The sequence below is a fragment of the Oncorhynchus mykiss genome, chromosome 24, assembly GCF_057628025.1.
Source record: "Oncorhynchus mykiss isolate SJ-2025 chromosome 24, ASM5762802v1, whole genome shotgun sequence".
Lineage (NCBI taxonomy): Eukaryota > Metazoa > Chordata > Actinopteri > Salmoniformes > Salmonidae > Oncorhynchus > Oncorhynchus mykiss.
In genome coordinates, this window is record NC_143045.1 from 28,657,557 (window position 1) to 28,673,402 (window position 15,846).

Sequence of the window (15,846 nt, forward strand, 5' to 3'; positions counted from 1 at the left end):
GACTGACTTTTCGTTTTTTTTTCTTAGCCACACGTGATGAACAAAACGGAACGATTTCTCCTACACAAATAATATTTTTGGAAAAACTGAACATTTGCTATCTAACTGAGAGTCTCCTCATTGAAAACATCCGAAGTTCTTCAAAGGTAAATGATTTTATTTGAATGCTTTTCTTGTTTTTGTGAAAATGTTGCCTGCTGAATGCTAGGCTTAATGCTATGCTTGCTATCAATACTCTTACACAAATGCTTGTGTAGCTATGGTTGAAAAGCATATTTTGAAAATCTGAGATGACAGTGTTGTTAACAAAAGGCTAAGCTTGTGAGCCAATATATTTATTTCATTTCATTTGCAATTTTCATGAATAGTTAACGTTACGTTATGCTAATGAGCTTGAGGCTATGATTACGCTCCCGGATACGGGATTGCTCGACGCAAGAAGTTAAGGTATCATATAGAACTTTGTAGCTGAGTCTCTGCTTTAATCCAATGCAAAAAACACAATTTAAAATGCTACATAAGACTGATTTGAACCGGTCGGTCACATATTGTGACAACGATGTAGGCTGTGTTTAGCGGAAAGGTTTTTACGCCTGGTCACATACAGCTGATGTGTTGTGCATTAAAGTTCACAAACGAAGGAAAAAGGTGAGAGGAGAGCACATAGATGCGAGAAGGAATGCAACGTGGCTGCTATGAATGTGAACTGTGTTTATGCGTGACCAGGGGTGTTATTCATTCCGCCGATTCTGTTGACAAACATTTCATAAATGTAAGCAAAGAGAGCGAAACGGTGATAAACATACCTGAATTTGTCCAATAGAAACTCTCTTGTTAAACTGTTGGACTAATGATTGCACCTTAGATCAGCTAGATGCACGCAAGCGTTTGCAAGGCAGTATTGAATGTCACCTAAACATTTTCTCTCGACATGTGTGCAGGTCGGCTAGGCTAGGTTATAGCAACCTCATGATGGGTATCGAGGAAATTAGATTATCATGTAGTAGCCTAAACCCATCAATGTTACATTGAACTGGGTGAATGAATGAGAGTCATCCAATATGCTGTAATAGAAATAAGGCAATGCTCATAAAATGTTTTTGTCCTCACTCAACTTAAACGGCACTGACCGCCACACACACACACACACACACACACACACACACACACACACACACACACACACACACACACACACACACACACACACACACACACACACACACACACACACCGTATTCCGAACTGTGCAAATTAACTAAACTAAACTTAATTTACCCTAATGAAAATTGTATCACCACCTACAAAAATGTCCATTAATGACAAAGCACATACATTTCCTATTGCTGCTGGATTATTTTCATGCTGTGAGAAGCAGGGTCAAATTAAGATAGTGCATCTGTACACAACAACATTATCCAAGACAAAAATGTTTCATTCCACAATTACACACAAACAACCTTAAACTAACAAACTATTTTAGCCAAAACACAGTTCAAACACGCTCTCTATCACTACACAATCAGCCAGCCTGATGCCACAGAGTCTGCTGTACAGCCTGCTAACCGGTAAGACACAGGTCTCTGTAGCGCTCCATGCCTCTCAGCCTGCTGTGTTCTCTCCTGGGTGGGCTAACACCTGCCATGCCCACTCCACAGCCTCCCTACGGTGAGGCACTCCTCAGAGCAGGGGCTGTCCCTGGAACAGCAGGGTTCCCGGGAGACCCTGGGTCTCCTCTATCCCTGGCTGAGGCTTGATTGATTGCAGAGCTGTGCTAACTGGGGGAAGGAGGGGAAACATCTGGAGCTGAGTAGAACCCCTGAGACACACAGACAGAGAGAGATGGAGGGAGGGGAGAGGGAAAGTTAAGAAATAACTGGAGACACAGTGGAGAGAAGAGGAGAGCATGTGCTGGTGGTAAGGAAAGAGTATGAGAGACTAACAAAGAAAGAGAAAAGGAGAATAAGAGGGCAAACAGTGAAACCTGAAAGAAAGAGAGAGAGAGAGACAGAGAGAGACAGAGAGAGAGAGAGAGACACAGAGAGAGACAGAGAGAGACAGAGAGAGACAGAGAGAGACACAGAGAGAGAGACAGAGAGAGAGAGAGAGACAGAGACAGAGAGACAGTGTATGCCCAAATGTATGACCATATTAGAGACACATATTTCCCTCAGATTACAAAGATCCACAAAGAATTCGAAAACAAATCCAATTTTGATAAACTCCCATATCTACTGAGTGAAATTACACTGTGTGCCATCACAGCAGCAAGATTTGTGACCTGTTGCTACAAGAAAAGGGCAACCAGTGAAGAACAAACACCATTGTAAATGCAACCCATATTTATGCTTATTTATTTTCCCTTGTGTACCCTTAACCATTTGTACATCGTTGCAACACTGTAAATATACGTAATATGACATTGTATTGTCTTTATTGTTTTGAAACTCCTGTATGTGTAATGTTTACTGTTCATTTTTATTGTTTATTTCACTTTTGTATATTATCTACCTCACTTGCTTTGGTAATGTTAACACATGTTTCCCATGCCAATAAAGCCCCTTGAATTGAATTGAATTATCAGAGAGAGAGACAGTTAGTGCTAAATGCGGATGCTAGAATCCTGACTAGAACCAAACATTTGATCATATTACTCCAGTGCTAGCCTCCCTGCACTGGCTTCCTGTCAAGGCAAGGGCTGATTTCAAGGTTTTACTGCTAACCTACAAAGCACTACATGGGCTTGCTCCTACCTATCTCTCTGATTTGGTCCTGCCGTACATACCTACACGTACGCTACGGACACAAGACACAGGCCTCCTAATTGTCCCTAGAATTTCTAAGCAAACAGCTGGAGTCAGGGCTTTCTCCTATAGAGGTCCATTTTTATGGAAAGGTCTGCCTACCCACGCGAGAGACGCAAACTCGGCCTCAACCTTTAAGTCTTTACTGAAGACTCATCTCTTCAGTTGGTCATATGATTGAGTGTAGTCTGGCCCAGGAGTGTGAAGGTGAACGGAAAGGCTCTGGAGCAACGAACCGCCCTTGCTGTCTCTGCCTGGCCGGTTCCCCTCTTTCCACTGGGATTCTCTGCCTCTAACCCCATTACAAGTGCTGAGTCACTGGCTTACTGGTGCTCTTTCATGCCGTCCCTAGGAGGGGTGCGTCACTTGAGTGGGTTGAGTCACCGATGTGATCTTCCTGTCTGGGTCAGTATGTTATATCTGGAGTACTTCTCCTGTCTTATCCGGTGTCCTGTGAACATTTGAACAATCAAACATTTATTGTGGAACTGGGATTCCTGTGAGTGCATTCTGACGAAGATCATCAAAGGTAAGTGAATATTTATAATGCTATTTCTGACTTATATTGACTCCAACATGGCGGATATATTCTTGGGTTGTGTATGTCGTCTGATCGCCATACAGATTATTGCATGGTTTGCTTTTTCCGTAAAGTTGTTTTGAAATCTGACACAGCGGTTGCATTAAGGAGAAGTACATCCTTAAATCTGTGAATAACACTTGTATCTTTTATTAATGTTTATTATGAGTATTTCTGTGATTTGATGTGGCTCTGAGCAAATTCACGGGATGTTTTTGAGGCAAAGCCAAATGTAAACTGAGGTTTTTGGATATATGTATGAACTTGATCGAACAAAATATACATGTATTTTGTAACATGTTGTCCCGGGAGTGTCATCTGATGAAGAATATCAAAGGTTAGTGATCAATTTTATCAATATTTCTGCTTTTTGTCACTCCTCTCTTTGCTTGGAAAATCGCTGTATGCTTTCCGTGACTAGTTGCTGACCTAACATAATGATATGTTCTGCTTTCGCCGAAATGCTTTTTTGAAATCGGACACTGTGGTTGCATTAACAAGAATTGTATCTTTAAAATGGTGCCTAATACTTGTATGTTTGAGAAAATTGAATTATGAGATTTCTGTTGATTGAATTTGGCGCCCTGCAATTTAATTTGCTGTTGGCGAGGGGTTCCGCTAGCGGAACGGGGTTAACCAGTCCTAGTCAGGTTAGTGACTGGTGATCCTTTCTCCACACTAAGTACCTGTCTAATCCTGCTGTGTGAGCCAAACTTATGACTTCTAAAGAAACTGTGAATGGAGGGGTAGGCAGAACAGAGCTGGCCTGTACTACTGGCCTTAAGACTTGCTCTCCCTCCCTCTCTCCTTCTCTCCCCAGCATCTACAGTCCAGCCCCCTGCTGACTAAGACCTCTGCTTACCAGACAAATGATTCTATGGGTTCCTGCCTGGCTGAACTGCAAATGGAAATTACCTTTTAATACCAGCTCTTGTCTTCTCAGAACGGAGACTGGGATCAACACAGAACAGCTCTGACTCAGCCTTGACGCTTTAGCTGCCAATTAAACAGTGATAACCAGAGGTTTCACTCGCTCCATTGCCAGGGAGTTGGAAAAAAACCCTGCATCGCTTTCAGGACTCAGACTCTCTCTTTCCTCCTCATGTTCTGCCTCTGAAATGGAGACCACAGCTGGAAGCTATAGATTAACCAAGTCTTATGTGACTAGGAGTGTGTGGCTAATGGTGTGTGTGTGTGTGTGTGTGTGTGTGTGTGTGTGTCTGTGTCTGTGTCTGTGTCTGTGTGTTTGTGTAGAGAGAAGTTGATGAAATTCCATAATAAGAGGAGATGTTGTACACTCCAGAGTTTAATCAAATAGTTTAGTGGTGCTGTCCCCTTTCGGACCATATCATCATTACCCCTCTGCTATTCTCTGTTTATTGAGCTCTCTCTGTCTCTCTCTGTCTCTCTTTCGCTCTGGTTTGCACCCAGTGTCTATCCATTTCTCTACCTCACTCACACACACACACACACACACACACACACACACACACACACACACACACACACACACACACACACACACACACACACACACACACACACACACACACACACACACACACACACACACACACACACACACACATGCCTCTATGCCTGTACCCTGTACCTGTGTGGTGTGAGGCTGTGTCTCCCTTGGTGACAGTACTGATGATGTGAAGGTCCTGGAACAGAGTGAGTCCGGCTGGTCCTCTGAGGTCAGCTGCTGGCCTGGTCAGTCTGTCCACCCCAGCTATGGTGATCCTGGGTTCACTGGGCTGCAGCACCATCACCACTGCATCGATGTCCGGGATGGAGATACACGTGTCCTCCCCAAAACACCTTGGAGATGGAGAGTAAGGGAAGGGTTGAATGTGTGTGTACTGTATGTTTCAGTATGTCTGGGTATCACTTTAGGTAAGTGTGAAATAGCCATTGTGCCCTTAGAGTGCTTAGATACTTTGAGAATGTGTGTGTGGGTTAATTCCAGGAATCAGCAACCTTGGAAGGTTAAAAAAGCCTCCCCAAGTACACTGTAGGAGTGGTGAGGCTGACCGAACTGTGACAGACTCCCAGAGAGCAACAACACACAGACAGTGATGCAGACATCTGACATAGACATGCAAAAAATTATATGACACATACTGCATAAACAATGCATACTAGACATCAATCAACGAGAAACCATAGAGAGAGAGAGAAAGGGAGGCTGAGGAGAGAGAGAGAGAGAAAGGGAGGCTGAGGAGAGAGAAAGAGAGAGAGAGAGAGATGCGAAAGCTTGTAGCAAGTAGAGGAATGTTTTTCACATACATCGAGTTACAGAGGAGGGAGATGAACATCTGTCAATGTCTGGGACTGGGAAAGGGAAGAAAAAAAATGTTGCACGACAACAGCTCTTTGTTCTGTTGGAGCTTTGCATAAGGAGGTTCTGACTCGTTCATAATTACCTGTGATTACCCATCATACCAGTTTGCTGCTAGCCTATTTCATGTTTTATTTCATGCCTAAACACCGCTGTAAAATTCATCACATAGCACTAATACACAGGGGTTTCAGAACCATATTTCCCCTTTTCTGGTGCTTTCAGTCAAGCGTGGTATAGCCTACTCTCCCTTTCTCTTTTTCTGTTAAGCGTTGAGCCACATGTTGTGTCTTTCACCTCCTCAGCAGGGTATTGTTGTGGAGAGGAGGCAGAGACAGTGGAGCGGCAGGGTATTGTTGTGGAGAGGAGGCAGAGACAGTGGAGCGGCAGGGTATTGTTGTGGAGAGGAGGCAGAGACAGTGGAGCGGCAGGGTATTGTTGTGGAGAGGAGACAGTGGAACGGCAGGGTATTGTTGTGGAGAGGAGACAGAGACAGTGGAACGGCAGGGTATTGTTGTGGAGAGGAGACAGAGACAGTGGAGCGGCAGGGTATTGTTGTGGAGAGGAGACAGTGAAACGGCAGGGTATTGTTGTGGAGAGGAGGCAGAGACAGTGGAACGGCAGGGTATTGTTGTGGAGAGGAGACAGTGGAGCGGCAGGGTATTGTTGTGGAGAGGAGGCAGAGACAGTGGAACGGCAGGGTATTGTTGTGGAGAGGAGGCAGAGACAGTGGAACGGCAGGGTATTGTTGTGGAGAGGAGACAGAGACAGTGGAGCGGCAGGGTATTGTTGTGGAGAGGAGACAGAGACAGTGGAGTGGCAGGGTATTGTTGTGGAGAGGAGACAGTGGAACGGCAGGGTATTGTTGTGGAGAGGAGACAGTGGAACGGCAGGGTATTGTTGTGGAGAGGAGACAGTGGAACGGCAGGGTATTGTTGTGGAGAGGAGGCAGAGACAGTGGAGCGGCAGGGTATTGTTGTGGAGAGGAGACAGTGGAACGGCAGGGTATTGTTGTGGAGAGGAGACAGTGGAACGGCAGGGTATTGTTGTGGAGAGGAGACAGTGGAACGGCAGGGTATTGTTGTGGAGAGGAGACAGTGGAACGGCAGGGTATTGTTGTGGAGAGGAGACAGTGGAGCGGCAGGGTATTGTTGTGGAGAGGAGACAGAGACAGTGGAGCGGCAGGGTATTGTTGTGGAGAGGAGGCAGAGACAGTGGAACGGCAGGGTATTGTTGTGGAGAGTAGGCAGAGACAGTGAAACGGCAGGGTATTGTTGTGGAGAGGAGGCAGAGACAGTGGAACGGCAGGGTATTGTTGTGGAGAGGAGACAGTGGAGCGGCAGGGTATTGTTGTGGAGAGGAGGCAGAGACAGTGGAACGGCAGGGTATTGTTGTGGAGAGGAGGCAGAGACAGTGGAACGGCAGGGTATTGTTGTGGAGAGTAGGCAGAGACAGTGAAACGGCAGTGTATAGAATAAAGGCCCTGCACAGATTAACACAACACCTGCAACACCTGCAACACCTGATGGTTGCAGTAATTGCATTATTAAATTGAAAACACGCTTAAGTGTATTTTAAGGAATTAATGAACGACTCCATTCATTTGTTTACAATGATGCCACTTGCGGGGAAATTTCCAGCAGCATTCCTCAAGAGTATCTTGTGTTTTGGCTGTGGCCTAATAGACAGTCTGCTCTGCAGGCCTGTTTACTGGACGTTGTTCTAAATTAATTATGTTTACATTCATCAATGCCTGCTGATATACAGATTATTGTTATCAAAGCTTGTCTAAGACGACTACCAGACCCTCTCTTTGTGAGCCACAGCTGGATCGTAACAAGGTTCACAGGCAGTGCAGACCACTGGATAGCCTACGTCCCACAGCCCCAGCCACCCGCCTACACACAACCAGAAAACTTTATTAAACCACATTGAGAAATACACAAGCTTAAGCATCGTGAGCATAATGTATTCATTTCTAATTGGTGTGCCTGCAGCCCAGTCGACCCCTCCTCTTCCTGCCCCCCCTGCCTTGCTAGGCTAGCTGAAGGGATGGGCCCGCAGCCCTGCGTCGAACCCAATAGGGGGGCGGAGTACACCCCTCCAGGGCTGAGCTGTGGGGGGCTGCACATATTTAAACCGGCAATGAATATTCACCACAACCCGCCAGGGATGGCTGTTATACAATACCATCCAGCCACGCTCTGTCTCTCTCTCTCGCTGTCCTCTGGCAAAACCCAGACAGAATTATTAATAAATAACATGAAAATGTAAAAACTTGCCCCAGGAGGCGATGTGGAACAGAGAGAGTGGTGGATTAAAGAACAAAAGAAGTGAAGAGGGGAGAGAAAGAGGAAGAGGAGGAGAGGGGGTAGCTAACTAGCTACATGAGTGAGTGTGAGATGTACTCTAATGAGTTGTGCTGTTGTTGTGTGTTGACAGTGAGAAGGTGTTGAGACTAGTTTACAATCACAGATCACAGGAAGATGAGAGGAAGACGGGGAGAATGGAGTGAGAAGACAAAAATAGTGAAGAAAAAAGAGTGAAAAAAGGGGGAAATATCCCATTAAGAGAGAGATGGAGAGGGAGGACAGAAAGAGAGAGATGGAGCACAGAAAGAGAGAGATGGAGATGGAGGACAGAAAAAGAGAGATGGAGATGGAGGACAGAGAGAGAGAGATGGAGACGGAGGACAGAAAGAGAGAGACGGAGATGGAGGACAGAAAGAGAGAGACGGAGACGGAGGACAGAAAAAGAGAGATGGAGACGGAGGACAGAGAGAGAGAGAGATGGAGACGGAGGACAGAGAGAGAGAGATGGAGACGGAGGACAGAGAGAGAGAGATGGAGACGGAGGACAGAGAGAGAGAGATGGAGACGGAGGACAGAAAGAGAGAGATGGAGACGGAGGACAGAGAGAGAGATGGAGATGGAGGACAGAGAAAGATGGAGACAGAGGAGAGAGAGAGATGGAGAGGGAGGACAGAAAGAGAGAGATGGAGATGGAGGACAGAGAGAGACGGAGAGGGAGGACAGAGAGAGAGATGGAGAGAGAGGACAGAGAGAGATGGAGAGTGAGGACAAAGAAAGAGATGGAGACAGAGACGGAGGACAGAGAGAGATGGAGAGGGAGGACAGAGAGAAATGGACAGAGAGAGAGATGGAGAAGGAGGACAGAGCGATAGAGATGGAGGATAGAGAAAGACGGAGAGGGAGGACAGAGAGAGAGACAGAGACAGAGGACAGAGAGAGATGGAGAGGGAGGACAGAAAGAGAGAGATGGAGATGGAGGACAGAGAGAGACGGAGAGGGAGGACAGAGAGAGAGATGGAGAGAGAGGACAGAGAGAGATGGAGAGTGAGGACAAAGAAAGAGATGGAGACAGAGACGGAGGACAGAGAGAGATGGAGAGGGAGGACAGAGAGAAATGGACAGAGAGAGAGATGGAGAAGGAGGACAGAGCGATAGAGATGGAGGATAGAGAAAGACGGAGAGGGAGGACAAAGAAAGAGATGGAGACGGAGGACAGAGAGAGATGGAGAGGGAGGACAGAGAGAAATGGACAGAGAGAGAGAGATGAGAAGGAGGACAGAGCGATAGAGATGGAGGATAGAGAAAGACGGAGAGGGAGGACAAAGAAAGAGATGGAGACGGAGGACAGAGAGAGATGGAGAGGGAGGACAGAGAGAGATGGAGAGGGAGGACAAACAGAGAGATGTAGAGGGAGGACAGAAAGAGAGATGGATAAGGAGGACAGATAGAGATGGAAAGGGAGGACAGAGAGATAGATGGAGAGGGAGGACAGAGAGAGAGATGGAGAGGGAAGACAGAGAGAGATGGAGACGGAGGACAGAGTGAGATGGAGAGGGAGGACAGAGAGAGAGATGGAGAGGGGGACAGAGAGAGAGATGGAGAGGGAGGACAGAGAGAGAGATGGATAAGGAGGACAGAGAGAGATGGAAAGGGAGGACAGAGAGATAGATGGAGAGGGAGGACAGAGAGAGAGATGGAGAGGGAAGACAGAGAGAGAGATGGAGAGAGAGGACAGAGAGAGATGGAGAGGGAGGGAAGAGAGAGAGATGAAGAGGGAGGAAAGAGAGAGATGGACAAGGTGGACAGAGAGAGAGAGATGGAGAGGGAAGACAGAGAGAGAGATGGAGAGGGAGGACAGAGAGAGAGATGAAGAGGGAGGACAGAGAGAGAGATGGAGAAGGAGGACAGAGAGAGATGGAGAGGGAGGACAGAGAGAGATGGAGAAGGAGGACAGAGAGAGATGGAGAGGGAGGGAAGAGAGAGAGATGAAGAGGGAGGAAAGAGACAGAGGGACAAGGTGGACAGAGAGAGAGATGGAGAGGGAAGACAGAGAGAGAGATGGAGAGGGAGGACAGAGAGAGAGATGAAGAGGGAGGACAGAGAGAGAGATGGAGAAGGAGGACAGAGAGAGATGGAGAGGGAGGACAGAGAGAGAGATGGAGAAGGAGGACAGAGAGAGATGGAGAGGGAGGGAAGAGAGAGAGATGAAGAGGGAGGAAAGAGAGAGATGGACAAGGTGGACAGAGAGAGATGGAGAGAGAGGGAAGAGAGAGAGAGAGATGGAGAGGGAGGACAGAGAGAGATGGAGAGGGAGGACAGAGAGAGAGATGGAGAGGGAGGACAGAGAGAGAGATTGAGAAGGAGGACAGAGAGAAATGGAGAGGGAGGGAAGAGAGAGATATGGAGAAGGAGGACAGAGAGAGATGGAGAGGGAGGACAGAGAGATAGATGGAGAAGGAGGACAGAGAGAGATGGAGAGGGAGGACAGAGAGAGATGGAGAAGGAGGACATAGAGAGATGGAGAGGGAGGACAGAGTGAGATGGAGAAGGAGGACAGAGAGAGATGGAGAGGGAGGGAAGAGAGATAGATGGAGAGGGAGGACAGAGAGATATGGAGAAGGAGGACAGAGATAGATGGAGGACAGAGAGAGTTGGAGAGGGAGGGAAGAGAGAGAGATGGAGAGGAAGGACAGAAAGAGATGGAGAAGGAGGACAGAGAGAGATGGAGAGGGAGGGAAGAGAGAGATATGGAGAGGGAGGACAGAGAGAGAGATGGAGAGGGAGGACAGAGAGAGAGATGGATAAGGAGGACAGAGAGAGATGGAAAGCGAGGACAGAGAGATAGATGGAGAGGGAGGACAGAGAGAGAGATGGAGAGGGAAGACAGAGAGAGAGATGGAGAGGGAGGACAGAGAGAGAGATGAAGAGGGAGGACAGAGAGAGAGATGGAGAAGGAGGACAGAGAGAGATGGAGAGGGAGGACAGAGAGAGAGATGGAGAAGGAGGACAGAGAGAGATGGAGAGGGAAGGAAGAGAGAGAGATGAAGAGGGAGGAAAGAGAGAGATGGAGAAGGTGGACAGAGAGATATGGAGAGAGAGGGAAGAGAGAGAGAGATGGAGAGGGAGAACAGAGAGAGATGGAGAGGGAGGACAGAGAGAGAGATGGAGAGGGAGGACAGTGAGAGAGATTGAGATGGAGGACAGAGAAAAATGGAGAGGGAGGGAAGAGAGAGATATGGAGAAGGAGGACAGAGAGATGGAGAGGGAGGACAGAGAGAGAGATGGAGCAGAAGGACAGAGAGAGATGGAGAGGGAGGACAGAGAGAGAGATGGATAAGGAGGACAGAGAGAGATGGAAAGGGAGGACAGAGAGATAGATGGAGAGGGAGGACAGAGCAGAGATGGAGAGGGAAGACAAAGAGAGAGATGGAGAGGGAGGACAGAGAGAGAGATGAAGAGGGAAGACAGAGAGAGAGATGGAGAAGGAGGACAGAGAGAGATGGAGAGGGAGGACAGAGAGAGAGATGGAGAAGGAGGACAGAGAGAGATGGAGAGGGAGGGAAGAGAGAGAGATGAACAGGGAGGAAAGAGAGAGATGGAGAGGGAGGACAGAGAGAGAGATGGAGAGGGAGGACAGAGAGAGAGATTGAGAAGGAGGACAGAGAGAAATGGAGAGGGAGGGAAGAGAGAGAGATGGAGAAGGAGGACAGAGAGATGGAGAGGGAGGACAGTGAGAGAGATGGAGAAGGAGGACAGAGAGAGATGGAGAGGGAGGACAGAGAGATAGATGGAGAAGGAGGACAGAGAGAGATGGAGAGGGAGGACAGAGAGAGAGATGGAGAAGGAGGACATAGAGAGATGGAGAGGGAGGAGAGTGTGAGATGGAGAAGGAGGACAGAGAGAGATGGAGAGGGAGGACAGAGAGAGAGATGGAGAGGGAGGACAGAGAGAGAGATGGATAAGGAGGACAGAGAGAGATGGAAAGGGAGGACAGAGAGATAGATGGAGAGGGAGGACAGAGAGAGAGAGATGGAGAGGGAAGACAGAGAGAGAGATGGAGAGGGAGGACAGAGAGAGAGATGAAGAGGGAGGACAGAGAGAGAGATGGAGAGGGAGGACAGAGAGAGAGATGGATAAGGAGGACAGAGAGTGATGGAAAGGGAGGACAGAGAGATAGATGGAGAGGGAGGACAGAGAGAGAGATGGAGAGGGAAGACAGAGAGAGAGATGAAGAGGGAGGACAGAGAGAGAGATGAAGAGGGAAGACAGAGAGAGAGATGGAGAAGGAGGACAGAGAGAGATGGAGAGGGAGGACAGAGAGAGAGATGGAGAAGGAGGACAGAGAGAGATGGAGAGGGAGGGAAGAGAGAGAGATGGAGAGGGAGGACAGAGAGAGATGGAGAGGGAGGACAGAGAGAGATGGAGAGGGAGGACAGAGAGAGAGATTGAGAAGGAGGACAGAGAGAAATGGAGAGGGAGGGAAGAGAGAGAGATGGAGAAGGAGGACAGAGAGATGGAGAGGGAGGACAGTGAGAGAGATGGAGAAGGAGGACAGAGAGAGATGGAGAGGGAGGACAGATAGATAGATGGAGAAGGAGGACAGAGAGAGATGGAGAGGGAGGACAGAGAGAGAGAAGAAGGACGACATAGAGAGATGGAGAGGGAGGACAGAGTGAGATGGAGAAGGAGGACAGAGAGAGATGGAGAGGGAGGGAAGAGAGAGAGATGGAGATTGAGGACAGAGAGATGGAGAGGGAGGACAGTGAGAGAGATGGAGAAGGAGGACAGAGAGAGATGGAGAGGGAGGACAGATAGATAGATGGAGAAGGAGGACAGAGAGAGATGGAGAGGGAGGACAGAGTGAGATGGAGAATGAGGACAGAGAGAGATGGAGAGGGAGGGAAGAGAGAGAGATGGAGAGGGAGGACAGAGAGAGATGGAGAAGGAGGACAGAGAGAGATGGAGGACAGAGAGAGTTGGAGAGGGAGGGAAGAGAGAGAGATGGAGAGGAAGGACAGAAAGAGATGGAGAAGGAGGACAGAGAGAGATGGAGAGGGAGGGAAGAGAGAGAGATGGAGAGGGAGGACAGAGAGAGGTGGAGAGGGAGGACAGAGAGAGATGGAGAGGGAGGACAGAGTGAGAGGGAGAAGGAGGACAGAGAGAGATGGAGGACAGAGAGAGTTGGAGAGGGAGGGAAGAGAGAGAGATGGAGAGGAAGGACAGAAAGAGATGGAGAAGGAGGACAGAGAGAGATGGAGAGGGAGGGAAGAGAGAGAGATGGAGAGGGAGGACAGAGAGAGAGATGGAGAAGGAGGACAGAGACAGATGGAGAGGGAGGGATGAGAGAGAGATGGAGAGGGAGAACAGAGAGAGAGATGGAGAAGGAGGACAAAGAGAGATGGAGAGGGAGGGAAGAGAGAGAGATGGAGAGGGAGAACAGAGAGAGAGATGGAGAAGGAGGACAGAGATAGATGGAGAGGGAGGGAAGAGAGAGAGATGGAGAGGGAGGACAGAGAGAGAGATGGAGAAGGAGGACAGAGACAGATGGAGAGGGAGGGACGAGAGAGAGATGGAGAGGGAGGACAGATAGAGCGATGGAGAAGGAGGACAGAGACAGATGGAGAGGGAGGGACGAGAGAGAGATGGAGAGGGAGAACAGAGAGAGAGATGGAGAAGGAGGACAAAGAGAGCTGGAGAGGGAGGGAAGAGAGAGAGATGGAGAGGGAGGACAGAGTGAGAGGGAGAAGGAGGACAGGGAGAGATGGAGAGGGAGGGAAGAGAGAGAGATGGAGAGGGATGACACAGCGAGAGATGGAGAAGGAGGACAGAGAGAGATGGAGAGGGAGGACAGAGTGAGAGGGAGAAGGAGGACAGAGAGAGATGGAGGACAGAGAGAGTTGGAGAGGGAGGGAAGAGAGAGAGATGGAGAGGAAGGACAGAAAGAGATGGAGAAGGAGGACCGAGAGAGATGGAGAGGGAGGGAAGAGAGAGAGATGGAGAGGGAGGACAGAGAGAGAGATGGAGAAGGAGGACAGAGACAGATGGAGAGGGAGGGACGAGAGAGAGATGGAGAGGGAGAACAGAGAGAGAGAGATGGAGAAGGAGGACAAAGAGAGATGGAGAGGGAGGGAAGAGAGAGAGAGGGAGAGGGAGAACAGAGAGAGAGATGGAGAAGGAGGACAAAGAGAGATGGAGAGGGAGGGACGAGAGAGAGATGGAGAGGGAGAACAGAGAGAGAGATGGAGAAGGAGGACAAAGAGAGATGGAGAGGGAGGGAAGAGAGAGAGCTGGAGAGGGAGAACAGAGAGAGAGATGGAGAAGGAGGACAAAGAGAGATGGAGAGGGAGTGACGAGAGAGAGATGGAGAGGGAGAACAGAGAGAGAGATGGAGAAGGAGGACAAAGAGAGATGGAGAGGGAGGGAAGAGAGAGAGATGGAGAGGGAGGACAGAGTGAGAGGGAGAAGGAGGACAGAGAGAGATGGAGAGGGAGGGAAGAGAGAGAGATGGAGAGGGAGGACAGAGAGAGAGATGGAGAAGGAGGACAGAGACAGATGGAGAGGGAGGGACGAGAGAGAGATGGAGAGGGAGAACAGAGAGAGAGATGGAGAAGGAGGACAAAGAGAGATGGAGAGGGAGGGAAGAGAGAGAGATGGAGAGGGAGGACAGAAAGAGATGGAGAAGGAGGACAGAGAGAGATGGAGAGGGAGGGAAGAGAGAGAGATGGAGAGGGAGGACAGAGAGAGAGATGGAGAGGGAGAACAAAGAGAGATGGAGAAGGAGGACAGAGAGAGATGGAGAGGGAGGGAAGAGAGAGAGATGGAGAGGGAGGACAGAGAGAGATGGAGAAGGAGGACAGAGAGAGATGGACAGGGAGGGAAGAGAGAGAGATGGAGAGGGAGGGAAGAGAGAGAGAATACTAAATGCAGACAGATATACAGTTAAAGTCGAAAGTTTACATACACTAAGCTTGGAGTCATTATAACTCATTTTTCAACCACTCCACAAATTTCTTGTTAACAAACTATAATTCTGGCAAGTTGAATAGGACATCCACTTTGTGCATGAAACAAATAATTTGTACAATAGTTGTTTACAGACAGATTAGTTCACTTAGAAGTGGGTCAGAAGTTTATATACACTAAGTTGACTGTGCCTTTAAACAGCTTGGAAACTTCCAGAAAATGATGGGAAGAAGCTTCTGGTAGTCTAATTAACATAATTTGAGTCAATTGGAGGTGTACCTGTAGATGTATTTCAAGGCCTACCTTCAAACTCAGTGCCTCTTTGCTTGACATAATGGGAAAATCAAAAGAAATCAGCCAAGACCTCAGAAAAAATTTGTAGACCTCCACAAGTTCATCCTTGGGGGCAATTTCCAAACGCCTGAAGGTGCCACATTCATATGTACAAACAATAGTATGCAAGTATAAACACCATGGGACCACGCAACCGTCATACCACTCAGGAAGGAGACGCATTCTGTCTCCTAGAGATGAACGTACTTTGGTGCGAAAAGTGAAAATCAATCCCAGAACAGCAACAAAGGACCTTGTGAAGATGCTGGAGGAAATAGGTACAAAAGTATATATCCACAGTAAAAACGAGTCCTATATCGACATAACCTGAAAGCAAGGAAGAAGCCACTGCTTCAAAACCGCCATAAAAAAAGCCAAACTACAATTTGCAACTGCACCTTTGGACAAAGATCATACTTTTTGGAGAAATGTCCTCTGGTCTGATGAAACAAAAATAGAACTGTTTGGCCGTAAAGGCCATCATTATGTTTGGAGGATAAAGGGGGAGGC

General features: G+C 48.2%; 1 protein-coding gene across 1 annotated transcript in view; it reads right to left on the bottom strand.

Annotated features, from left to right (window-relative positions):
- Positions 1 to 15,846, bottom strand: part of LOC110503384 (calsyntenin-2) — a 501,875-nt gene that overhangs the window by 17,200 nt on the left and 468,829 nt on the right. Inside the window, exon 12 of the mRNA XM_036962198.2 lies at positions 4,997 to 5,208. Coding sequence (XP_036818093.2) covers positions 4,997 to 5,208 — 212 coding nt within the window. The remainder of the gene's footprint in view (positions 1 to 4,996; positions 5,209 to 15,846) is intronic.